This window comes from Garra rufa, chromosome 3, assembly GCF_049309525.1.
Source record: "Garra rufa chromosome 3, GarRuf1.0, whole genome shotgun sequence".
Taxonomy (NCBI): Eukaryota; Metazoa; Chordata; class Actinopteri; order Cypriniformes; family Cyprinidae; genus Garra; species Garra rufa.
The window spans coordinates 41,409,655-41,436,467 of NC_133363.1; the positions used below are offsets into that span (position 1 = coordinate 41,409,655).

At 35.1% G+C, this 26,813-nt stretch overlaps 3 protein-coding genes across 5 annotated transcripts; 2 read left to right on the plus strand and 1 right to left on the minus strand.

Annotated features, from left to right (window-relative positions):
* The first annotated feature begins 5,329 nt into the window (after window positions 1-5,329).
* Window positions 5,330-14,215, plus strand: spi1b (Spi-1 proto-oncogene b). Of its 2 annotated transcripts, none has more exons than XM_073836170.1 (6): window positions 5,330-6,939; window positions 7,490-7,582; window positions 7,681-7,762; window positions 9,318-9,511; window positions 12,553-12,721; window positions 12,860-14,215. In XM_073836170.1, exons 1-6 carry the CDS (start codon window positions 6,898-6,900, stop codon window positions 13,171-13,173), a joined length of 894 nt encoding a protein of 297 aa, XP_073692271.1. In that variant the 5' UTR covers window positions 5,330-6,897; the 3' UTR covers window positions 13,174-14,215. The 2 variants fall into 2 exon arrangements, with proteins under 2 accessions (XP_073692271.1, XP_073692272.1); XM_073836171.1 differs by having other exon boundaries at window positions 5,333-6,939; window positions 7,684-7,762.
* Window positions 14,216-14,368: 153 nt separating this feature from the next.
* On the minus strand, window positions 14,369-22,640 carry LOC141331195 (uncharacterized protein HI_0077). Of its 2 annotated transcripts, XM_073836168.1 has the most exons (12): window positions 22,498-22,640; window positions 21,174-21,262; window positions 19,707-19,825; window positions 19,457-19,559; window positions 19,290-19,378; window positions 19,052-19,201; window positions 18,795-18,962; window positions 18,635-18,704; window positions 15,853-15,931; window positions 15,606-15,759; window positions 14,827-14,931; window positions 14,369-14,702 (listed from the first exon to the last, which is right to left on the minus strand). In XM_073836168.1, the coding sequence occupies exons 1-12, from the start codon at window positions 22,602-22,604 to the stop codon at window positions 14,655-14,657; spliced, it is 1,281 nt and encodes a 426-aa protein (XP_073692269.1). In that variant the 5' UTR covers window positions 22,605-22,640; the 3' UTR covers window positions 14,369-14,654. The 2 variants fall into 2 exon arrangements, with proteins under 2 accessions (XP_073692269.1, XP_073692270.1); XM_073836169.1 differs by lacking the exon at window positions 14,827-14,931.
* Window positions 22,641-22,913: 273 nt separating this feature from the next.
* arl14ep (ADP-ribosylation factor-like 14 effector protein) lies at window positions 22,914-26,503 on the plus strand. Its single transcript, XM_073837129.1, has 5 exons — window positions 22,914-23,083; window positions 23,534-23,732; window positions 23,855-23,995; window positions 25,755-25,807; window positions 26,002-26,503. The coding sequence occupies exons 1-5, from the start codon at window positions 23,013-23,015 to the stop codon at window positions 26,228-26,230; spliced, it is 693 nt and encodes a 230-aa protein (XP_073693230.1). The 5' UTR covers window positions 22,914-23,012; the 3' UTR covers window positions 26,231-26,503.
* Window positions 26,504-26,813: the final 310 nt, after the last annotated feature.

Sequence of the window (26,813 nt, forward strand, 5' to 3'; positions counted from 1 at the left end):
TGGAGAAAAATCCTGAAATGTTTTCCTCAAAAAACTTAATTACTTTTAAACTGAAGAAAGAAAGATTTGAACATCTTGGATGACATAAGAGTAAATTATCAGGAAATTTTTTATTCTGGAAGTTAACTAATTTTCCAGCAGGACAATCATACCAGTCTTTGTCAAAATAGCCTGAGACCTTAAAGCAGTGGTTCTCAATTCCAGTCCTGGAATTGAGAACCGCTGCTTTAAAGAGTTCATGATGTCCACTTTATATAACAGCAAAGAACCCCCATAACAAGACTGGTCCACCTCCATGTTTGACTGTGAGGGCGGTGTTCTTCTTTTTCTTCAGTGCCCTCTAAGGTTATCTGCTACAGCACATTTTAAACTTACGAATAAGGCTGCTCTCTGTGTCTCTAGGAACTTTTAGTGTCTTGAAAATGTAGCCTTCGACTTTCATATAGCCATGTCTCTATAGCGTTTGTGAGAGCTCTTTTGACTTGGCCAAATTTGCTGCTCAACTTTAGCACATTCATGGGTTAAATGTATGCATGTGTATCTCATTCTAAATCAATGAACCATAAACAACTATTGCACATGCACCTTGTACATGAATACTGTTGACCAGCATGTGACTTACAATGGCAGGCCCACATTTAGATCTGTGGAGAAAAATTTCCGGATCATTTACATTTCCACAGATTTCAAACCTCTGAGTTCATTCTCCTGTCAAGAGATTATGCATTGTACATGCGTGTATGCAAATAACATAACGTGGTGAGGTAATTATGTTTCTGCATATACGTCTGCTTCACTCAGTGACTCTGTTAAGGCCTCTGAAGGTCCTCATCAAGCCATTCACTTGCCTTTTACAGGAACTGAATCTGACAGAAGCCTCCTACTTCTGCTTTTCTCTCTGATACCCAGAGTGGGTTGCTTTATTTGTGTGGGTCTGTGCGAGGGTGTTGTTTTAAAACAACAGACTTTCTTGAAGTCAAGACATGCAAGACCTTTATCGACCAACAAGAAAGTTGATCAAATGGTGAGATTATCACTTATCACATAAGAAGGGACTGATAATCTACCACCGATAACACTGTGCTCCTTTTGGTGTCTCTAAAGGTGTCTACAGTTCTCCATTCTATGATATCTCAGGTTAATTGATGTATTTAAAATTAAGGGACTTGCCTGGATATTTCTATAACAGTTGTACACATGATATGTCTAGCAGTAAATACACAAATAAAATGTATAGGTCATAATCTACACCCATGCCTGAGAAAGACGCAAAAATCTCTTTATTCAGATGACTGAAATTGAGAAGTGAAATTTGTCTCACTTTCTACCTGATTTTTTTCAATCAGGAATATAATAGGGCCTTACATAAGCATGCTTCCAGCAGACATAATAGGCTGTAAATGCATCCTATGAGATATGAATAGTTCCCACAATTGATAAATCTGTCATCATTTTCTCACATTCAATTTATTCCAAACCTGTATGGCTTTCTTTCTTCTGTAGAACACAAAGTAAGATATTTTGAAACATTTTTCAATGATTTTGCTTATACAAATTAAATAAATGAGGTTCAAAACAACTCTGGCTAAAAAAAAAACAATATTTTTTTTGCAGGTTTCACACAATGTGAAAGTGAATTTTCAAATATTGGTAAACCCAAATACTATTACATGTAAACTCTAGTCAGTTTATCCTTTGCTATCATTTTTAGATGAGCAACACTCTTTTAAGCAGTCGGTTACACTATGCTGGAAAGGGTGTGCAGGTTTAAGCAACACATTCACAGCTTTCCCGCAGTTGCGCCATGCTAAGACTGGCAGGGAGAATGAAGCAAGAGCTAAAGGAGCTGACGTTGAGCGGATGAGGAAAGACAGTGTGGGTGGAATGGGGCACTAGAGCTAAACATAGTCAAATGCCTTAAACACTAATGAAGAGCCAGCAGCAAATTGGAGTATGAGCCAGATTATTTAAATTTCTGTTACATGAAAATGAAAATGTTGACTATTTGTGGAAATTGCAAAGCCTGGTCATATAAAAGTTTGTATAAATCTCTTCACAAGTAAGCGTCTGTGGGGCTGTGAATATAAAATAGCAAAAGACTGCATTGTTTTCATCAAAAAAAGAAGAAAAGACATTTTCACATATGTGTTTAAACATTTGTGTGCACCTCTTGAAATAGCGTTGGAGAAAATAGACTGCTGAAGTCGCTGCAACACATGCAGTGTGTATTAATATATAAAGAAAACAGCGAAAGTCATCAGTTTTTGCCGGGTGTGCAGGCAGCTGTGTGTCGCACCAGGGCCGCAGTAAGCTCTGTGGTTTAGACAGCTTGAATCGTGGTGAAACGAAGCAAATACAATAGCAGTTTTAAAAACATTGAAACTTTATTTAGAAATACAGCAATATGCTGAACGCAAGATTCCCAAAAGTGTTTAGTGCATGCTAAACAAATGGAAGAAGGTATAGTGTTTGTACTGTATCTGGAAAGTAAGCAATTAAAATGTCGTAATTATACAAAAAAATTACTCAGTATTGACCTACAATATTCTAAAACTAATTTTTAAATAAAAAGTAATGCTGCTTTGCAGAAACAAACATTCTGCAAAGCATACAGAAATTCTGTATAGTGTTCCAAACCATTTTTAATCTATGTAAAAAAAAAAGTTGTTTCAACTAAAAATAATTTGTTACCCAGCTGACTTAAAAAAAATGTGTTTAGTCAACTTGAAATTTTAAGTTACTTAATGTTAATTTAAGTGACAACTGGAATATTTTAGTCAGTGGGGTAACAAATTATTTTAAAGTGAAAAAACTTTTTTTTTTTACAGTGTATGAAATATTTTTTTCAAAGATTAGGGATAATAATTGTAAATTTTGAGCTTCAAAAGCACTTTAAAGTTCTATGTGATTAGTTCATTTAAATCATATTATATTTCTGAAGTCTCATGCATACTTTGCTTGAAAATCAGACCAGAAAATAAGTCATCAAGCATTCAAATCTTGAACTCGCCATTCAGATCTGGCACTCATCCGAGAAATACTTTGCGCACGCTCAACACTAAACAAGATGATGGTAGCAGAGAAGAGGAAATTGCACACAAACCTAATTTGTTCTCTCGATTCCATGAATTTTAATGTGTGAAAGTGAGTGAGAGAATCACAGTGTTAAACAAAAATAAATTATTAAGCTAAAGTTGCATTTCATCGTCCAATCAGCATTACTCACTTGGTAACAATTTGCAATGAAGTTCTAGATTTTAACATTAGATAAGTAATTAACATTTTTTACAGCATTTTATTAATCTAGGTTAATGTTACTTACTTTTTGTAATAGATTAAGTAATATTTATAAAAATGTGTATTTAAATGTATTAAATGCTGCAAATGTCATGCAAGCTATTGCATACGTAATATTATACAGAATCTTATTTTAAAGTGTTCCACCCAATGTGTTTAATTATTCAATTAAATCTATTCCTCAGTAACCTGCCAAAGGTTAAATCTTTGACCAAAGACAACAAAGAAACCACTCCTATTTGGAGGCAAAATATGTGCAGTCATTTATACATAAGTGTCTGTGTGATAATAGCATATCAGTAGTCATCTTATAGGTCACTACAAGCAAGCTGACAGAATGATCGTGTTTGCATCTAGACGATGATTGGCAATAATCTCTCACTTTTTTTTAAAAAGACACTAAGTACATATATGCTTTAAATTTAAAGGCACAAGTTGTGGCAAAATATAAAGTTGGATGAATTATATTACCGATTGATTAATCAGTTTGTATATAGGTTAAACAGTACATATACATATACTTTTTTAATACTACAATCTAATAATTGTAAATAAAACAATAATAAATCACCTTGAAACATTAGGAAACTTACAGTATCGGTAATTAAATTGGGACAACGTGCAAACATGATCATCCAATGTATGGTACAGAAATACTATTATACATAAACTCAAAGCTAATCACTAAGGGGGGGGGGGGGGTTTATCATGTGATTTGCCCATATGGTTTTGGCCACTTTAACCCTTGTGCGTTCAAAAAAAAAAAGTTACACATAGGTGCAAAATGGACAAAAATGTCCACGTCAAAAACTGTCATAAAAATATGATTTATTAATATTTTTTTCCACTTTCACTGATGTCGATTTTTTAACCAGGATCTGTTCTATCCATAGATACCAAACATTCATTCATTTTCAGAATTTTAACCCTTTAAATGCTGGTTTGTTTACTTAATGCCACAGGTGGGTTTTTTTTATGAAAAAATGAAAAATAGTAGTTAATTTCCATATACTAAATGATAAGCAGATTTTTTTTTTTTGCTTATTAGCTTCTTGGGTGCGTCAGTGAAGAACAACAACATTCATTTTGAGGCATTTATATTTTTTATGTAGTGTCAGATTAAAAAAACAAAAAACTAACACTTAGGGCCATAATGGACAAAAAAGGCCATGTCAAAAAACTGTCATAGAAATGCTATATATTAATATTTTTTTCCACTTTCACTGACTGTTGTTTTTTTTATCAGTATCTCTTCTATTCATAATTACCAAACGTTCATTCATTTTCAGAACTGTAATGCTTTAAAAGCTGGTTTGTTTACATAATGCTCACTGTCAGTGGGAAACTCTAGCTCCAGAGCTTCCTCTGCTGAGTAACGTCTCTTCATCTTGCAAGAAATGAAATGACCAAGACCTCAAGCACCAAATATGTATAGGTTTTGCTTTTGCGAACACCTGTCTGGGCTGTGCGAACACTCAAACTTTGTATAAAATCTACCAGACTACACAATCAGCATTTTCTTGTGGTGAAAACAAAAACAATGTGTTTAGGGGCTTCTGAACTTCTACATCAAATTCAAGCTCACCTTTTATCTCTGTACAAAAACAATAACAAATGAAAAAGTGCAATCAAGGATTAAAATGTGTGTTTGGGTGAAAAAGAAAAATCCTAAAAGCTCATTAACCTTCTTTGACCTTATTCATAGTTTTGACATGGCCCAATGACTCATATACATGGAGTGGGATTTTTGAATGCCAGTACAATATAATTTCTTTCAAACTAATTACACCCATAAAATTTTCAGCAAACACATGCAAACCACACTCTGACATCCTTACCAACATACCCACACAATTATAGCTGCATTATTTTACCAATTGACTCTATAATAGACTATAATATGCATAAGCAGAAAACACAAAAAAGTGAGTATTTCTTTTATATGCCAAATTTGAAAAAATGGCACAATCTAGTAAAAAATGGTAAAAATTTAAAATTTGAAGCCTTGCCGATAGAATGAATGCCTATTAGCAAATATTGCATCATTTTATAGTCAAATGGCCCTGGGTTAAAAATTGCAGTTTTAATGGGTTTCAATGTGGACATTTTTGTCCTTAAGGTCCTGAGTGTGAGTATTTTTTTGTACGGAGGGTAAAATAGATTTTTTTGAAGGAAATGAGGGTGAAATATTAACATTTCAATAAAATTACACACCTGAGCCAAGATTGATGCAGTTGGCATTAACACAGACACACTTAAAGCAAAAAACAAACCTGAAATGGACAAAAAATGTCCAAAAGGTCGCACAAGAGTTAAATATAAAAACGAACACAATCTTTTGCAGTTAAAAAGAATCCTGTATATAGAATGAAGAAGCATGAATTCAAACAGTCACCGAGATAAATGCTCAAAAAGTACAATCTTTTGTTATATATAACATTTTTATCTTTATCTACATGTTGCAGCTTAGCTTTGTGATAAGTTAGGCATGCGGTACAGTAGATGACGAGACTAAATAGCATTTCCTAATGCACTGTATTCAGAACACTAAACATTTTGGGCTATTTCAAAGCATTCGCTGTAAACTGTAAGCTGTGAACTGTTTATGTATGCACGAGTACTGTATGCAAGTTTCATCTTTGTAAGTGATTTTTACGATAGTGTAGAAGAAAGACAGACAGAATGTTTGAGACAGGTGGAAAGTTTGATAAAGATAGAAGATTTCATCATTGTCATTCAGGATGTTGTATCTCCTCTCCCAGCATGTACTGATGCAGATAGGAAATGCAACACCATCAGCCATCTTATCTTTTAGTAGATGCTCTGTCTGCAGCCATCATGAGGCTGAAACACAGACTCCAAGATGTGATACACTGTTTTATATTCCTGGTTTATTTATGAATCTGTTAGTTTTGTAAGTGTATTGGGTGTCTAAATATAAATAGGCTTCATTTTTATTTGTGATATATTTGTTCTCAGATTTATCTTATTCACTCATGGTTTCACTAGACAAAAAAATCTATTCTCTAAAAAATACGAAGGGCTTTTTAATTAAGTAAAGTCTAGGAGGGTTTTTACATAATATGTTACATTTCCAAAGATGGCACCAATGTTTGTGTATTTTCATCCTGTATTAAGGACTTTCTATAGAACAACAAGCACCATGGAGGTGGACAGGAAGAAGAACGGTCAGCTGAGCTGTCTCTGATTGGCCATTGGGGGAGGTGACACTTTACGCCTATTCTAACTGCAAAGATAAAATCCCCACCTGCCATTACCCTAAAATCAGGAACCTCCAGCGAATGCACACACACTTACCCACACACCCCAAAAATAAAGAAGTAACAAACAGAAACTCTGTCCCTTTTCTACGGCCACTGCCAGGGTAGCTTGCCCTCTGCAGTGTATCTCTGGTTGGCTTCTTTTTTGGGCCTTTGGATACCTTTGAGGCCCCCCGCGTGATAAGGTGCGCGAGTTAGATCATTGGTTTCATTTGGTAAGAGGAAATTTAGCAGAGTTGAGCAATGGTACGGGGACAGTTTTGAAAGCCCTTGAGAAAGCATCAGAGTTGCAGATCGAGTGTCAGGCGGCGAGGAACCCATGCTGCATCCGTACAGAATGGAGGGGTACATCATCCCACCCGTGAGTATTTTTGTTTATTTACTAAACGTTCCTAATATAATGCCGTTGCTGTTAATAGATGCATACACAATGCACTTTTTGTTAAATTGCTGTCAATGTGTCAAGCAACATTACCACTTGCCATTGTGGACGTACTAGTAACCGAAAGAACAGCTGGATCTTTTTTTGTAATATTTCTGTTTGACATCAGTCAGTCTTTTATATCCTTAGAATGATTTGTACATTTTATTGTGTATTTTTTAGAAATGTAAAACAGTTAGTGTCAAGACGCATACGATCTTGTGCCAACCACTTCAGAACGACAATCTGTTGAGATTCAGCTGGTTTTAAACCTCTTTATTCATGTGTAGTGGATCAATTAGTGATTTTTTGACAGTTTAGTTCATTCATTTGGGTTTGGATATTACAGAATGTTAATGAATACACATCTTTCATTATAGCCAACATGTACTGGTATGTTTATTGTAACAAGGCTATGATTTACATCAGTGTAATGACAAAAATAATAAATTGTTCTCCAAAATGTATAATAATCATAATTTCTACATAGAAAGAAGAGAGTAGAGAGAGAGTAACCTGGACTGGCTGGATGTCACAGACACCGTCTGTACAAAAAGATTACTGGGCAGTTTTAACCAAAGATGTGAGGCTTTTTCTATATGGTACAGTGTATTTTTATTTTTTTCTATTGGCTTAAGTCATTCAAACTGGTTACTCTTTGTCTCTTATCTATTTGCTTAGCAGCAAACAGAGGAAATGTTCGAATCAGAGATGTATCGAGCACCAATGGAGTATCAGTATATCATTGACGACAGCCAGAATGGTGAGTTTGTATTTTAAGTTATTGCTTGTTGTAAGATATCTAAACAATCAAAAGGTGTTGGCTTTTTACTCTAAATCTAATCTTTCCATAAACAGCTTTTGTTAATTGATACACTAATGTAACTACATTATTATTCAAAGTTAGGCTTAGAAAATATATATCTGTTTAAAAAATGGTGTTGATAGCTGTTGTCTCTCAGCTTTCACTCCTTTCACTTCCCAATGTCATTATTATAAACAGGTGATACCAAAATAAAAGTCATCCAGAAAAAATTAATCAAACAATAGTCAAAATTAAAACCCTTAAATCAGATTTTATAAACCAACAATTGACCAAAAATGTTACTCAGGATGAACACATGTATTTAAATGTAACAACTTCAATATTTCCCCTTAACCACAGATTTTTTTTTTCCCCTTCAGAACCTTGTTAAGCAAAATGACTACATGGCCTGCATTTTTTAAGGTGTCTTCTTACATGTAATCAGTTTCATAGATATTACTGACCCCCTGCAAACAAAACACTTAAGTGTTATAACACCTAAAGAGGCCCATGCAAACAGCACCTTGTTATATTAAGTTAACGGATCAAATCACACCCAGGGCAGCTGGGACTGAACTGTAAGGGGACGTTAGGAGAGCGAGCGTGTGGAACCGGGCGAGTGACCTAGCACAAAGCAGGAAACAGATGCCTCGTTCTGACAGGCAAGAAAACTACAGACGTAGAACGACAAATATCCCCAAGGGTTTCTGTCCAAAATGAGACAATATTGCAATTTAGCTATGTAGGCGTCTGAAATAGCATGTTAAACAGTGGCAGCGGTTTCTGTCTTTGAGGCTGGGTATTGCGTTTTGTTACTGTTTTAGACTCTGAGAATCATTTTTGATTCCGTTTTATAGTGACCTTTGGTTAGACCTTTGTGTTATTTACTCAGACAGCTATGTGCTGATTTTCGAAGAAGTTAAATGGCAGAGAAACCGAAAACAGTTCTGAGTTTCGGTTTACAGCAGTAAAGAAATGCCGTGTAGATTTTTCTTTTCTTTTTCTCAAGACTTGTCAAACATTTATGTAACAACTATTCCTGTTCACAAGAGGAATGTATACATATGTTTCTCCAGAAAATGTACCGTTTACGCTAGTATGTACAGTGTTTATGTGTGGATAATTACTGAAAATGAAAAGTGACACATGCTGTAGAATATTTTCTGTTGCATGGTGATAAGACTCAAAACAGATAAATAAAAAAAAATCTAACCGTTAAATACAATGGTAATAAAAAAAAAAACATGCTTGAGGCTATTCAAAAACTGCAAAGGAAATGGTGGTGTGAACAGGAAACTGGTTGACACTCAAGGTCCCAGGGCTTACAGTGAGAAAGTAAATGTAATTTCTTGCATGCGATTGAATTGACGGACAGAATAACGTGACATGGTTGATTTATCAGTTGCTGGTACCTGCTAACAAAAAGAGCATGTGACGTATTGTCATGTTTCTTTAGCTTGTTAAAAGATGCTTTCTGCTGACCCTCCGTTTCAACTTCACTGTCCTTGTCTAGATCACGCTTGGGATTTTAATACACATCATGTCCATCCGGTGGATTTCGAGAACCTGCCAGAGAGCCACTTCACAGAGCTACAGAGCGTACAGCCACTACATTCAACGAATGTGCATCGCTTCCCAGAAGTTGAGGCCGGCCATTTTATCGACCCAGGCCTGACCGGGCATCACCTCACTCTGCCCCCTCAACAGGTGAGACATGAATTATCTATTAAATACCCACATCACGTTCATTTTCTTAAATGTTTTAATGTCTGGTCACATTATTAGTGATGAAAAGTAACCATTTTGTTGCATACAGTGCAGGAGACATTTGGGAACAAAGAAATCTTGCTTGTGTTTCTATAAAACTGGGTTTAATACCTTTTGGTTAAATTTATCTGGTGCTTCGTGACACAAGTGGGTGTTGATGCTGGTTAGGAGGCTGTAGAAAGCATCTGTGCCCAAGCTATTGCTCAACTAAGCCTTATCCTGACCAAAACTCAACACTGTCACTGTAACTGCAGTCTGCACACTCATCAACTGCCATTACACAGAACAGCCCCACTTACACAAACAAAACCACTCTTTATTGTGACACTAACATACAAGTGCGCAAATGTTACAGCTTGAAGACGGTTTGAACATTTTGCGCACACACAAAAAACATACATGAGATGTTAGCATTATACAGAAACCATAATGTAATTCAACCCTTATTCATTTATTAACTTGTAGAAAATACATTCTAGAATCTGCATCATCTTTGATTTAAAAAACAAGGTCTGTTTTCTCGACCTTTTGGTCTAGTTTTGCAGATATTTGAACAAAAAAGAGGATATACATGTATATTGACTGTTCTGTGGGTAAAAAATCAAAGAGAACCTCTTGAAAGCGATCATTGAAGATCTCTTACGCATAACGCAGTGATTGATTTCCCTTCCTTTGGTTGGATCTTGAAGGAAGGCTCTAACCAAAAATTCTATCGCAAAAGAAAGCTTTTCCTTTGTAGACGTCCTTGTAGGAGGAAGCAGAGATCAGTCTGATATACTGCCTGTCATAAGGGCTCAGTCTCGATGGAAGGTGCATGATGCTCAGAGAAAAAAAAGTTCTGGGTTTTAGCTAATTTTGTAATAACTATTTTTAATGATTTTTTTATGCTGATCAAAACTACAGTAAAACATTCATATTGTCATATTTTATTATGTTTTAAAATGCTATTTATTTTTGCGATGGCAAAGCTGATTTTTCCGGAGCCATTTCTTCAGTCTTCTGTGTCACATGATCCTTCAGAAATCATTATAATATGTAGATTCGGTGCTCAGGAAACATTTCTTATTATTATCAATGTCAAAAACAGCTGTGCTGCTTTATATTTTAAATGTGGAAGCCTTAAACCATGTTTTTTCCTCATAATTCTTTGGTGAATAAAAAGTGCAAATGAAATATAAATCTTTGTAATATTAAAAATGTATTTATCGATTTTTGATCAATTGATTGTATCCTAGCTGAATAAAACCATTAAGACAAAAATAAAATCATACATTTGAACGGTAGTGTAACATTACCTAACCTACTTTACTTGTCACATATGTGACCCTGGACCACAAAACCAGTCATAAGGGTCAATTTTTTGAAAATTAGATTTATACATCATCATGAAAGCTGATTAAATAACCTGAAAATGCAAAATCTGAAAGTGCAAAAAAGTTAAAAGTTAAACGTTGTCCAAATGAAGTTCTTAGCAATGCATACTAATCAAAAATGAAGTTTTGACATATTTACGGTAGGAAATGTACAAAATATCTTCATGAAGCATGATCTTTACTTAATATCCTAATGATTTTGGCAAAAAAAGAAAAATCGATCATTTTAACCCATACAATGTATTTTTGGCTATTGCTACAAATATCTTGTGCTGCTTAAGACTGGTTTTGATCACATATTTTCTTTTCCATAAATATTGTAAATTTTGACTGTAGTAATTTACCATGGTAATCATAGTTGCTGCCATAATAAAAGTTATTAAAGCGAATGTCACTACTAAAACCATAATAAATTATGAGATCTCCTTTAAACAGGTTTTTTTTTTTTTTTTTTTGATGACGTTTGTGCGACTAATGCTAGGCAACCACAATTTAATGCTGAGCCACGACAATAACTGTTATTTTTGGCGGAAACTGCAGTCACCATGGTCATTTTTGTAGGGGCTGTTCTGTGAATTCAGTTAACAGTTAATCTGTAGATTAGTTATTTACACCTCAAACCATAAGCAATGACAGCTTTTTTGCATTTAAGCCTTGCGTGTACATATTTAACTATTTGAGGAGAGCAATGCTGCTTTCTTAGCTGAGCAGATGAGTATCTCTCTAGCAAGCTGAAAAGTGTTAACTGCAGAAATGTACGTTAATACACGTCATTAAGGGCCTAAATGCACAGTAACTACCTGACCTCTGAGGCCCTGCACCAAATAAGGGTGTAACAAATCCACAGCATACTATTTTGAATGAAAATTTCAAAATAGTATGACTATCATGTGTGTTTGAGGACACTGTCCTCAAGTCATCCGACTTTTCAATTGTCAAGTCACAAGAAATTGCTACCCCAGCACTGTGTGTGCAATCGCATGAGACTGCTGCGATCCTTGACACTTTGGGTTTTTGTAAGGGCTTTTTTACAGTGAAGCGGTTTAACTGAAAAAAACTGACTTTTTTTAGATACTTTTCTTAACATTTTTTGTTCTTTCATCTATCTGTATGCATACTATCCATCCATACTCGTCTATAGATGCCATTCCTGTAGAAATAACCACAAAATATTCTGCATCTTTTAGTTTCACTGCAGTTATATCGGCAATACATAAAAATGTAAAGTTCCTCTTTCTTAATCTTGAACAAGGCTGAAATCTCCAGATGACACATTTCAGACCACCTGATGGCACAGACATGGTTTCCTCATGTATAGCTCTCATTTTATTTGTGCCATTTAACTGAACATGTGACTTTAGCAAGAATTCCCCCATCAAAATAAGGATTCTTAAATGGCTCTTATCAAGAAATACTTGCTATATAGACTTTAAGTGTCAGCATTGGAAGTTCTACATGATCTTCCGTGTCTTGGTGAACACTTGGTGAATAAAGCTCTGAGTTCTTTCTGCTTTCTAGTGATACAATGAAATTTTCAATTAGTCAATTCTAATTGGAGCCTCTATTTTTTGTGTGCTGTCTGAAAATTATGCATTCATGTCTTCACAGGTGACATATTTGCCACGGGCATCTGTGTGTTACCCTCACAGTGTACAGCCGTCTCCTCTCCAGCGCAGCTCGGATGACGATGACCCTGGCAGTCGCAGTCCTCCATTAGAGGTGTCTGATGAGGAGTGTATGAGAGACCACATTACATCAACAACAGGAGGAGAGCATGGTAAGGACAAATGCTAAGACCTTATAAGGACAAAACCATAGTGATCTATGGAAAGCGGATAAGCGATCCAAACCCACTACCTGTTGATTTTGTCTTCTAGAATCTAGATGTAGGTGTTTACTTCCTTTGTTTTTCAAGGTAACAAGAAGAAAATTCGCTTGTATCAGTTCCTGCTGGACCTACTGCGAAATGGTGACATGAAGGACAGCATCTGGTGGGTTGACCGAGAAAAAGGAACATTCCAGTTCTCTTCCAAGCACAAAGAGGCTTTAGCGCACCGCTGGGGCGTACAGAAGGGAAACCGCAAAAAGATGACCTACCAGAAGATGGCTAGGGCGCTGAGAAACTATGGCAAGACGGGAGAAGTCAGGAAGATCAAGAAAAAACTCACCTACCAGTTCAGTGGAGAGGTACTTGGGAAGAGCCACACAGAAAGGAAGATTTACATGTAAAAAAAGCAAGTAAAAGACTTGGAGAAAAAAAAAAAAAAGAACCTTTTTACTGTATGAAAACAGCAAATTGCAAAATGGACCAGAACTTATGATTTTATTTTACATTCCTTTTTTATTATTCACCTTTGCATTAATGAAGGAAACTTTAAGTCCTTTATATTTCAGTAGCTTTTGTAATGCAGGACTATACGTCTGTATAGTGTATATATGTGGAAGGGATAAATTTAAAGAGCAGATAGAATGACCAAAGTGGGTAGATTTAAAAAATTAGACAAAAAGCTATTCTTGAGTTAAAGACAGTTGCAAACTTCACCACCACGCATGATGGAAAAAAAATCTCAAAAATACAAAAAGCAGAAGTGAAAACCAATGACACAGGCTCACACAGCACGGAAAACTCTGTCACGTCTGGGTAACACACACACACACACACACACACACACACACACACACACACACACACACACACACACACACAGACTGATTCTATGCTCATGTTTGTACTGTCTTTCTCTCAGCATTACATTCCATCTGAACAAAAAGAAACATCTTTATAAAAGCAAGACGAATAAACATTAATTGCCAATAGAAAAAGTGAGCAGCGTGTTTGCTGTAAACCATTTGTTCAAAAGGCTGTATCATACTTCGGGGTAATTTCTCAGCGGTATAATGACTCACTGCAATTGTTTAAATATAACCTTAAAAATAAGAATCAGAGCCTCTGGGAAAATCTGAGTGAACACAGAACAGACCCAACACACAACATGCTTTAAATGAGTTTACAGTTTTCAACTTAAATTTAATACGAAGTTGGTACACTGGATTTTTTAATGGTGTTTTCACCAAACACATGAAATTTCAGGCCACATACCTTCATTAGACATCGTTTAGTATGCCAGTTTTGTTACTTAATCTGATGAAAAATACCTAACAAATAAAGTAGGCCTACTATAGCCGTTATTTTGAATGTGCTTGCTTTTCCGCATTTGGATTAAGTTTAAAAAAAAATTTAAATGATAATTTATATATAACACCCTAAAAAAATATTCAAACTAAATATGAAAAACTTCTCAAAAAACATTCTGAAAATACTACTTCTCAGCAGTGTAAACCGCATCCCTTGCAAACACCTCAGCTGAAAGCAAAACAACCTCTCAGCGCCCCCTGTCAGCAAAACCAATGAACTGCTAAAAACAATATTTAAAGATGTTTATTTGTCCAGTAATGTGTTTAAATAAAATATCATAAAATGAAAGCTCACTGATTAAATTGCATTTCTTAAACAAGAATGAAAAAGAACCATTAAATAGTGATTACTGTTGGAAAATACTGAATGCACATATTTCTGGATTCACAAATCCGTTCTGTGATTTCTTCACTCTTAGGGTTCATCCGATGATCATGCAAGCACACTTTACATTCAAAGTCCTTTTTTCAGAATCCCAAACAGGGTTCCTCTTTTTGGATGAAAATAAGTCCAATCAGGAGGTCTTCTGTGAGCTGGAGGGCTTGACAAGAGGAACATACCACTGTAGGTAAAGAGGGAGATCATTATAAAAAAGATTTTAATTTGGTTTAAGTCACGCAGTCAAACAAACAAACAAATAAAAAAAACAGGTTAATTCTGCAGAAATTCAACAATGGTTTGTATACCTCTTCTGTCATTCCTGCTGTCTTCCTTCCCTCTGTATTGAACGGAGGCTTCAAAAAGCCTTTGAAATGCAACTTTACCAATTCATGGAACGTTTTCAAAGAATCCTGAAATATATATATATATATATATATATATATATATAAAGATTTCAAGCTAGGAAACAGACTTAAGACTTTCAAAGACTACTGACCCTGGACCACAAAACCAGCCATAAGGGTCAAATTCTTAAAATTGAGATTAATACATCATGAAAGCTAAATAAAGCTTTTCTAAGCTTTCCACTGATGTATGGTTTGTTAGAATAGGACAATATTTGGCTGAAATACAACTATTTGAAAATCTGGAAGCTGAGGGTGCAAAAAATCTAAATATTGAGAAAATCGCCTGTAAAGTTGTCCATATAAAGTTCTTAGCAAGGTATATTACTAATCAAAAATTAAGTGTTGGTATATTTACAGTAGGAAATGTACTAAATATCTTAATGGGACATGATCTTTTCTGATCATTTTGACCTCTACAATGTATTGTTGGCCACTGCTACAAATATACCCATGCTACTAATGACTGGTTTTGTGGTCCAGGGTCACATATAAGCATTTCAATTTCATACCTATTTGCATTAGCAAATCAAGTTAGCAAACAGGTGTGTTTTAAAAAAATAAAATATGATTTTATGATGAAATAATTCACTCTCAGTCATTTACAGTGAACTTTTACCCCCATTTTAATTGTACTGTTACACAGTTAAAAAAAAAAAAACAGTTGTTGGATCTCATACCCATCCTTCTTTAGAGCATATGTATGTGAACCACCTCAGCCCTGCAGCCACATGTGTGATCTCATCAGCATAAATCACCTCCAACACCTTCACTGAGCTTTTGTCTCCCTGAGCAGCAAACCGGGACAGAGTCTGAGGGTGCACATCTAAACCTCTGTGTAAAAACCATGCAAAAATACAACTAAATAGATATTTTTCAGATGCATACATGAAAATAACAGATTCTGACACACATGATGTGTTCTACCTGGCTTCGTGGACCATGTGCACTATAGCTAGCCTTGCCAAAAGGTCATGAGAAGTATCTGTTGCTGACTGCCATAAACCTTTTGAAAAGAAAAAAGACAAATATTTGAATCTCTAACATCACTTACAGTGCCTTGCAAAAGTATTCACACCCCTTAACTTTTTTTCACAATTTATGCTGCAGCTTTACGTTAAACTGCTTTAAATTACTTTTTCTCCACATCAATCTACAGTCCATACACCATTATGACAAAGCAAAAACAGAATTGTCTCAACTTTGGAAATATGTTTATAAAAAAAAAACTAAAATAAGTATTCATTGAATAAGTTAGAACACAGTACTTAGCTGATGTACCTTTACGGCCTCAAGTCCCTCAGTTCCTGCCGCTGAAAAACAGCCCCACAGCATGAGGCTGTTACCAGCACACTTTACTTTTGGGATGGTACTCTGCAGGTGATCAGCAGTGCCTGTTTTCCTTCAAACATAATGCTTGGATTTAAGATTTGAGGTTCATTAGACCAGAGAATCTTGTTTCTCACAGTCTGAGGGTCCTTCAGGTGCTTTTTTGCTAATTCCAAGTGTGTTTTCATGTGTCTTCCTCTTCACTGAGGAGAGAATTGAGTTTGGCCACACCGCCATAAAGCCCAGATTGGTGGAGTGTTGCAGTAAAGTTTGTCCTTCTGTAGGTTTCTCCTATCTCCACATATAATTGTGGAGCTCAACTAGAGTCAGGATCTTGGTAAGCACTCTAACCAAGACCCTTCTCCATCAATTGCTCAATTTGGCCAGGAGGCCAGCTCTAGGAAGAGTCCTGGTTGTTTCAAATTTCTTCTGTTAAGGGTAATTTTTTCTGAACACTTCCCCAGATGTGTGGCTTGATGCAATCATACCTATTCAATTGAATTTGCCACAGGTTAACTCCACTCGAAGTGTAGTAACATCTACAAGCAATATGTGACCCTGGACCACAAAACCAGTCTTAAGTCGCTGGGGTATATTTGTAGAAATAGCCAAAAATACATTGTATGGGTCAAAATTATTGATTTTTCTTTTATGTCAAAAATCATTAGGAAATTAAGTAAAGATCATGTTCCATGAAGATTTTTTGTAAAATTCCTACTGTAAACCTATCAAAATGTAATTTTTGATTAGTAATATGCATTGCTAAGAACTTAATTTGGACAACTTTAAAGGTGATTTTCTCAGTATTTTGATTTTTTGCACCCTTAGATTTCAGATTTTCAAATAGATGTATCTCGGCCAAATATTGTCCTATCCTAACAAACCATACATCAATAGAAAGCTTATTTATGTATATATCTCAGTTTTGTAAAATGTAACCTTATGACTGGTTTTGTGGTCCAGGGTCACATATGAATGCTCATGAACAAAATTTCAACTGTCCTAGACAGTATGGTTTGAATACTTATGCAATCATTTTAGTTTTTTAGTTTTAATAAATTTGCGAAGATATTAAAAAACTGCTTTGTCATTATGGTGTATGGAGTGTAGACTGATGTGGGAAAAAAGTCATTTAAAGCAGTTTAACATAAGGCAGCAACATAAAATGTGAAAAAATGAAGGCTGATGAGTTGCTGTCTATGCAGGGTCAGAAAGCTCTTAAAATCTTAATTTGTGTTTCGAAGATGAAAGAAGGTAGCCTAGAATCTAGACGCGCCCCTAGCGGCAGCAAATTACATTTGCTTCTAAGGTCAGTCTAGTTACTCTCAATTCACTTAAATTTCCGAAAAATCCAAGATGTACCGGGCCAATCACGAGTCGGTGGGCGGGCTTAACATGATGACGACTGAACTGCGACCATAAATTCAGTCAGACATGAATTCCTGGTTCCGTGAATTAAGCGTGGAAAACTGAACAGTATTTATATATTTTTTTACTTTTGATACACAGCCACGTCCATGTGTCCTGAGCAGGAGCTCGTTACATCTGAACGCGCTGTGGTGTAGAATACGCAAACACCGGAAGCGATCTGTGGCGTGTATACGACACTCATTGTTTACACAGCACAAGAGATTGTGGATATAGCTGCTATTCAAAATGGTAATTACTTGCGCTTGTCCTGGTTGTTCAAACCCATTTAAAGCTGAAAAAGATTACGTTTGCTTGCGCAAACTCATCCTGGACTTTTTTTTACATATTTCCCCTTTCGGTGTTTGCGTATACTACATCAAAGCGCGTTCACATGTGACGAGTCGAATCATAGATATGCTAAACTCGTGCTCATGACAGATGGATGTGGATGTGTATCAAAGGTAAAAAGAAAATTATATAAATACTGTTCATTTTCTTGCAAAAACCGATCGTTTCGTGTCTTAGGACATCAGTGTATCGTCACGAGCCGCAGGGTGTAATTTGGATTTGTCTGTGCATGTTTTTGTTTACTTTTAAAGGTTTAGTGCCCATCTATGTCTATTATTTAGCTGACAGACTGCACAGTGCACTGATTTTTGTTAAAAATCTTCGTCGCTCTGACTACGTCACCTGACCGACTAAGTCTCTGATTGGTTGTAGCGCTATCCTATTGCGTGGAGAGGAGTTTGAAAGACAACCGTTTATCCCACCCCTCCGGTTGAGCCCTGTCTATGGAGAGTGCCCAGACCCTACATTTATGTGGGTCTGGCTTGCCAGGCTAGAAAGAAGGTCTTATAAGCTTGAAATGGCATAAAGATAAATAATTAATGAGGGAATTTTCATTTTTGGGTGAACTTTAAGATGGGTGATCCCTTTAAGACCAAAAAAACAAACACATGAAAACACTGACCGTTGTGGACTGGTAAAGCACCAAAGAAGCTGCCAAGTTCCATAATCCTTTGCTCTAGTAACTGATAATGCTGCAGGAGAAGTTGACGTCAAATTAACATAGGTTATTTAGTTAGCATTTATCTTAAATAAATGAAAGGTATAAACATGTATATACAAACCTTAGCTTCATCTCCTGCTACTTTGACAAAGTCATCAAAGAACTGGCGAGGTAAAGGCTCACCATTGCTCAATCTAAATGTGGAGAATCTTGCTATCACATCCCAGGACAGATCTATCGCCCACTGCTCTATATTAGCAAGAGAGTGCAGTAAAGCAATCCTACTTGCCTGTTGGAACAAAAAGCATTTTTACTTTTATCTAATTATTGTTTAACTTCCGACTAAAAAAGCAAAAAAGTGTCTAACTGAAAGTTTACCAGTGTGCCACCTTTGCCCCGTTTGATTTTTCCAGGCTCTACAACAGTCAGATTATCTTTTCTGTTGGGTTGTGCAGGAGGGCTGGCCTCTCCACTTTCGGTTATTTTCCCACTGTTCCAGTTCTCTTGCACTGTCTTGGTCAATGAAACCTACACAACACAGACAAACAAACAAGCTAAGATGACATGATACAGTTTATTCAATCACTGTATGGATACTTCCAGGATATTTCCAAACCTTTTCTTGTGGGTCCGGGGTCTGAAGGATTTTGGTAGCCCACATGCAAAGTGTGTTTTCTGAGGAATTTATTTCCACAGGCAAACTCTCTGCAAGAAATACAGCATAAGCATACACTGTGCATGTCATACTCACAAATCATATTTTTGGAGTCTGTCATTGCTCACCTTGGTGGGTTATTTTTGTCGCTGGGATGGGACAGAGGGACAGTGTGTTCTGGGTATTTATATACACTTTTCCATCTAGTACATGGACATCATACACTTGGTTCTGGTTACAATAATAAGAGACATATAAAGAATGCTGGCATCTATAATCACTATACATTAAAGGTATAGTTCAGCCAAAAGTGAAAATACAGGGTGAGTACATTTTTTTAGGTGAACTATTACTTTAACACGGACAATGATAACTTGCCTGCAGTCCAGTGGAAGAGGAACCAGTTTCAAGGCAGAAATCAAAGTAATGCCATGGGCAAATCAGTGCCAGTTTTCCATTGCCCAGATCCTCAATATCACCTTGCTCAAGTGGGCCCCCTGTTAAGTAATGGATCATTATATTCAGATATTAAAACAACTATTATATGTGACCCTGGACCACAAAACCAGTCATAAGGTTAAATTTTACAAAACTGAGATGTACACATCATATGAAAGCTCAATAAATAAGCTTTCTATTGATGTATGGTTTGTTAGGATAGGACAATATTTGGCCGAGATACATTTATTTGAAAATCTGGAATCTGAGGATGCAAAAAAATCAAAATACTGAGAAAATCACCTTTAAAGTTCCCCAGATTAAGTTCTTAACAATGCATATTACTAATCAAAAATTACATTTTGATATATTTATAGTAGGAATTTTACAAAATATCTTTATGGAACATGATCTTTACTTAATTTCCTAATGATTTTTGGCATAAAAGAAAAATCAATAATTTTGACCCATACAATGTATTTTTGGCTATTGCTACAAATATACCCCAGCGACTTAAGACTGGTTTTGTGGTCCAGGGTCACATATTTTACTGTATCACAGTTACATGATATTTTCAAATACCCACAATTAACTTGTAATGTTTGTAAAAAATATTTTTTTAAGTTGGCCTCATTTCACATGTGCTAGATAAAACCTTGAATAGTATGACTTTCTTTCTTTTGTCGAATGTAAAATAAGATATTTTGAGGAGTTGATGGTCAATGGTCAACAATACTGTTTGGTTACTAATATTTTACAAAATATGTTCTTTTGTTTTGACAGAAGAAATAAATTCACATATGTGACCCTGGACCACAAAACCAGTCTTAAGTCGCTGGGGTATATTTGTAGCAATAGCCAAAAATACATTGCATGGGTCAAAATTTTTGATTTTTCTTTTATGTCAAAAATCATTAAGAAATTAAGTAAAGTTCATGTTCCATGAAGATTTTTTGTAAAATTCCTACTGTAAACATATCAAAATGTAATTTTTGATTTGTAATATGCATTGTTAAGAACCTAATTTGGACAACTTTAAAGGTGATTTTCTCAGTCTTTTTGATTTTTTTGCATCCTCAGATTTCTGATTTCAAATAGCTGTATCTCGGCCAAATATTGTCCTATCCTAACAAACCATACATCAATAGAAAGCTTATTTATTCAGTTTATTTATAGTCAAATTTAACCTTATGACTGGTTTTGTGGTCCAGGGTCACATATGTTTGGAATGACTAGGAGGTTGAAGTTATATCAAACCACCATCGAGAAAGAGTTTTCTCTCAAAACTCTTTGTGCAAACAAAGCTTGTGAGGAAAGCCAAAATGAGGTCAAGATGGTGAGAATGGACTAAAGAGACAACTATATCAAGTTTTGCATAACATTGTTTTGTATAGAAGGGCAACTAACCTTCATGTGGGCAAGATGAATCCATAGCCCAGAATTTATCATCCTTTGTATGCACCAGGACTATATGCTCTCCATCATCAGAGTAAAACCTTAAAAATATTGTTATTATTATTACTTATATTTTCAGAAAATAGGTTGAAGTGTATACACTATCAGTCAAAAGTTTTGAAAAGTACGATTTTTTGTTTTTTTTTAAGTCTCTTCTGCTCACCAAGCCTGCGTTTATTTGATTCAAAGTACAGAAAAAAATGTAATATTGTAAAATATTTTTACTATTTAAAATAACTGTTTTCTATTTGAAAATATTTAAAAATGTAATTTATTCCTGTGATCAAATCTACATTTTTAGCATCATTACTCCAGTCTTCAGTTAGTGTCACATGATCCTTAAGAATTCATTCTAATATGCTGATTTGCTGTTTAAGAAACACTTATTATTATTATTATTATTATTATTAAATATTTAAAACCGTTTTTTTTTTCACATTCAAAAATCTGAATGTATCTGAAATAAAAAGCTTTTATAACATTATACACTATACCATTCAAAAGCCTGGATTAAGTATAAAAAGAAATTATAGAAATTACTTAATGCTTTTATTAAGCAAGGATGCTTTAAATGAATCAAAATGATGATAAAGACATTTATGATGTCACAATTTCAGATAAATGCTGTTCTTCTGAACTTTCTGTTCATCAAAGAAACAAAAAATCTACTCAACTGTTTTCAACATAATAATAATAATAATAATAACTGTTTTTGAGCAGCAAATCAGAATATTTCTGATTTCTGAAGGATCATGTGACTGGAGTAATGATGCTAAAATTCAGCTTTGAAATCACAGGAAAAAATTACATTTACATATTTTTTCAAATAGACAGCAGTTATTTTAAATAGTAAAAATCTTTCAAAAATGTTACTGTTTTTGCTGTACTTTGGATCAAATAAATGCAGGCTTGGTGAGCAGAAGAGACTTATTTAAAAAAAAAAAACATTAATAATCTTACTGTTGTAAGTAGTGTATATAAAGAAATATTAAAATATAATGACATGAATTTTCTCAGTAAAACTATAAATATCCATATTTATTCATTCTTCAAAACATGCAAGTGGTCTCACTTTTGGACCCCACTGAATTTCTATACTTTTTCCAGCCTTTAAAAATGCATTTTAACACCCCATGTCTAAATCTATTTTAAAAATACATTGAGTTACCCTTTTTAAGTCTAATTTCTAAAAAGTTACGTGTTTTACAGAATATTCTTGTTTCAGTTAAGAGCACCATATATTTGTGTGTGCATTTACACAATGACAGGCGCTTACTTCGTGCATGGTGACTTAAATTTAGATTTGTCTCCCACACACTGCCAGTTTCCAGCCTTGACAATGTCTTTAAGCGCATCAACTAAATCCTTCTCGAAGTAATCCATTCAGAACCTCCTTTGTGCATTCCACTACTGTTCCGGATCCATGTGGATACTACAAAACACAGAGGAAATTTTGATTAACTTCCGGTTACGACTTATTTCAAAATAAAAGTTATATCTTTACTTCTTTTTTATTTTATTTTCCATTTGTTTATTTTTGAAGCTAGTGCTCTTAAGGAAAAAAAAGTGTTGCTTTGGCTTTCAAATATTGACGCTACTCACTTAGAAAATACTACGTGATCTCCATTGAAACTAAATGGATCTCCATGTGTGACTGTGACGAAATAACAGCGCATGCGCAGTTAACAACATCTGCGTTTTGCTGCTCCCGCGGTACTGCCTTTGAAAATGATTTTAGTTCGTGTGGACCAATAACAGATTCTTTTACGTGTTTAATTCGAATACAAAACCATGCCGATCTCCTGTTCAGCTATTGATTGTTCAAACCGATTTGCCAAAGGCTCAGAGATCAGATTCTACAGGTAACGTTAACGTTAAGCACGAACATAATAGCAGTTTAGGACACACTTGAGCTTTGTTTAAGGCTTCACTGTTTATATGTGCACGAGTTGCTGTATATTTTTCTAACCAATACGCTGAACTAACAGAAAGAGGTTTCCTAGTTAACATGCAACTAGTCGAAAATGTAATATACCTAAAATAGTACGTTATATCTTGCTTATTGTGATGCGTCGTCTTTGTCTGTGATCCTCTTCAGTTTAATACTCATAGCAGCAGATAAGGATATTACAACATAATTAATATCATAACATAATTAACATGCTTGTGTTGTGTTGCCACAAAAAAGATCTTTTAAATCTGGTTTGCACAGGTTGCTAATTTTACAATAAAAGATGCATGTCTAGATAAACTGTATTTAAAGTAACAGTAACTAATAGAGTTGCAGCTGCCTTTACTGTCTCTCTTTTCAGGTTTCCAATCAGCAAGCCTCAGCTAGCTGAGCAATGGGTACGAAACCTTGGGAGAAAGAACTTTATTCCCACTCAGAACTCCTGTTTGTGTTCGGAGCATTTCCAGCCTGACTGCTTCCGTGACTACAATGGAAAACTGTTTCTCAGAGAGGATGCCGTGCCAACTATTTTTGCAAACTCTGGAGGAGATGGCTCAAAGGTGTGTGTCTTTGCACTTAGTAAAGTTATTCTTCTTGTCCAATTCAAAAACATCAATGTAACTGCTTCAGCAATGCAATCCCACTCATTGTTTTATTCATGGTGTTTATTTATTGCTTCCAGATTGAGTTACGGAAAAACAGAGGAGGATTAGTGGCAAAGGATGCAAGTGATTCCAGTCGGTTTGGTTCGCTTTCTGATAGAGACAGAGCCAAACAAATCACAAAGGACAGAAGACAGCCTATAAGAGACTCTAGCCTGAAGGTAACACATACACTGCTGAATATGCAATTACTAACACTTACTTTAGTCTCATTTTAGCTTCTCTGCAGGTCATTAACATGTCTCACACTTTTTCTTATTGGTGTTTAATCTCATGGAGAAAAATCTCATTTTCAGATTTGCTGTATGTGATTAGAGCAACTCTAACTTTGACAAACTTTGTGACCAAACACCTTTTAAATACAAGTCTGTAGATATGTTGATTTTCACAGCAATAGTGCATAAAAACAGCATCAAAGGTGAAGCAGGGATAATGAATTGCAAAAAAGGTGAGGCAGATTTGATGATTTTCTGGCAGTTTATCTAATGAAAACTAAGCCTGCATGAATCTGTTTTCCAGTGGCAAAGCAATTGTAAAGATAAAGCTGCATAGCACTGATAATTTTTTTTTAATGTCTAACAACGTAAGACTAGATTAAACCTATTTTTGTCATTAACCAAGATCTTAAGTTATAGTAGTTTTTTTCTGGTATTTGTAAATGTAGTAATCAAATGAAATTCTGAAAAACCATTTCATTACTGAAAAGTATAGAAGTCTGTTTTTTTTACCATGAAATAACAATAAAATTAATTTTAAAAACAAAAATAAAAACGGTCATGTTTACATCTCTCTCTTGACTTTTTTTTTTTCTTATTTCTGAGTTTACTTCTTTCAGTTCGGGTTTTTGTTGTCACTGTTTCACCACTGAATAAAAAAGGCAATTGAGATACAAACTCAGAATTTAGAATTGCAAGGGGAAAAAGTCACAACCCCCGAAGATTACAACAATAAAGTTTAAATGTTTCAAGAATAAATTAGAAGTGTTTCTAGAATAAAGTATAAAAAATATTTAGTATCCAAATATTTTATAATATAAAGTATCAAAATATTTTGAGAATAAAGTCAAACCTACGAGAATTTGTAAAAATTACGAGATTGAAGTTATAATATTTTGAGAGTATATTCTATTCTGTTGCATAGGCAGACGGCCCAGATTGGGAGCACATTTAGAATTTGTATTTCTTGATAAAACTGAACAAAATTATGGCCTGGCAACTTCTCCCAGTGCTCCCAATTTGAGACATTTGCATGCACAGGCTATACTCTCAAGATATTATAACAAGGGTCACCAAACTTGATCCTGGAGGGCCGGTGTCCTGTAGAGTTTAGCTCCAACTTGCCTCAACACAGCTGCCTAGAAGTTTCAAGTATACCTATTAAGACCTTGATTAGCTGGTTCAGGTGTGTTTGATTAGGGTTGGAGCTAAACTCTGTAGGGACACCTGCCCTCCAGGACCGAGTGTGGTGACCCCTGTATTATAACTTCAATTGCTACAATTTAATTCTTGTAATTTTGACTTTATTCTTGAAACATTTCGACTTTATTCTTGTAATTTCGTCATTATTCTCAAAACATTTCAACTTTATTCCTGAAACATTTCGACTTTATCCTCAAAACAATTTTACTTTGTTCTCAAAATTTTGACTTTATTCTTAAAATGTTATTACTTTAATCTCGTAATTTTAATTTTTTTGTATTTTATAACATTGCACTAAAACGCCATTGTACATATATAAAACAAAGTTCCATAGAAAAGTGTCTGCAAAATGCCAACATTAAGAATGCCAAAGCATTGGTACCTAAAATAATTGGTGGCATTAAAAAGGAACAGCTACAGTATAGCTGACTACTTTTACATTTGTAATGTCATCAGTCAGACATTTATTTATTTTTTTTATTATTATTATTCTTTATTACAGGGCAGAGGTATGAATGACCGGAGACGTGCAGGAAAGCTCTCGATAGGTGACAGGTACCTGTCTTTCTAGTTTCTCAAACTCATGAATACATCACCTCATTTATATAAAAGATTAAAGTATAATCATGGTTTCAGTTAATTTATTGCAAGTGTATTCAAAGAGTTTGATATGGTGTCTGAAGTATTGAAATAAACACTAAGCTTGGATTAACATTTCTAATTTTTTGCCATCTTTCTTGTCTCTGCAGACAGAGCTTGTCTCTTAAGAGTAAAGTCTATGACAGCAAAGGCCTGTTGATCTCGTGTGGAAGGGATCTGTGTGATTGTCTGGATGTGGACTGCATGGGTTGCTTCTATCCATGTCCCGAGTGCGGCTCACGGAAGTGCGGTGTGGAGTGCCGGTGTGACCGGAAGTGGTTGTACGAGCAGGTGGAGGTAGAGGGCGGAGAAATCATTCGTAACAAGTTTGCAAATTAGCTAACTTGCTGGAAAACCAAGGAGACGACACTACTTCTGCTTCTGAGCATACAAGATTTATACTGACTTGGTATATGGACATTGCAGAAGTACTTCGTTCATTTGGTGTATTGTTTATTTTTTTAAATGCTAAGTTTAATAAAGAATGTTGTCTCATGTTTTTGTTTTTCCATGCTTTCACATGCTTTCTGTAAAGCTTCCAGCATTTCTACTTGTTCAGTTATGCTGTAATGCTGTAGCTGTTACAATTACAAAAATAAAATCTGAATATAAGCAGTGCCAAGTGCTTATTCAAAGGTTTTACAAATATTATATTTTAACCTACAGTATGTCACAAAAGTGAGTACACCTCTCACATTTCAGCAACCATTTTAGTATATCTTATTAAGGGACAATACTATAGAAATGAAACTTGGATATATTTTAGAGTAACCCCCTGAAAATTACTCAACATACAGCCATTATTGTAAAAATAGCTGGCAACAAAAGTGAGTACACCCTAAGTGAACTTGTCAAAAGTGTCAATGTGTGTTAGCACCATTGTTATCTGGCACTACCTTAATCATCCTGGGCATGGAATTGA

Bases quoted from the DNA above. Each gene is read 5' to 3' on its own strand.
- spi1b (XM_073836170.1), top strand. From the start codon at position 6,898: ATGCTGCATCCGTACAGAATGGAGGGGTACATCATCCCACCC. The intron at 6,940-7,489 runs GTGAGTATTTTT...ATTTCTACATAG, and splicing joins AGGGGTACATCATCCCACCC to AAAGAAGAGAGTAGAGAGAG. The intron at 12,722-12,859 runs GTAAGGACAAAT...TTGTTTTTCAAG, and splicing joins AACAACAGGAGGAGAGCATG to GTAACAAGAAGAAAATTCGC.
- LOC141331195 (XM_073836168.1), bottom strand. From the start codon at position 22,604: ATGGATTACTTCGAGAAGGATTTAGTTGATGCGCTTAAAGACATTGTC. The intron at 19,826-21,173 runs GTTAGTTGCCCT...ATTACTTAACAG, and splicing joins TTCATCTTGCCCACATGAAG to GGGGCCCACTTGAGCAAGGT. The intron at 19,202-19,289 runs GTTTGGAAATAT...TGTGTTGTGTAG, and splicing joins CCCCGGACCCACAAGAAAAG to GTTTCATTGACCAAGACAGT.
- arl14ep (XM_073837129.1), top strand. From the start codon at position 23,013: ATGCCGATCTCCTGTTCAGCTATTGATTGTTCAAACCGATTTGCCAAA. The intron at 23,084-23,533 runs GTAACGTTAACG...CTCTCTTTTCAG, and splicing joins TCAGAGATCAGATTCTACAG to GTTTCCAATCAGCAAGCCTC. The intron at 25,808-26,001 runs GTACCTGTCTTT...TTGTCTCTGCAG, and splicing joins AAGCTCTCGATAGGTGACAG to ACAGAGCTTGTCTCTTAAGA.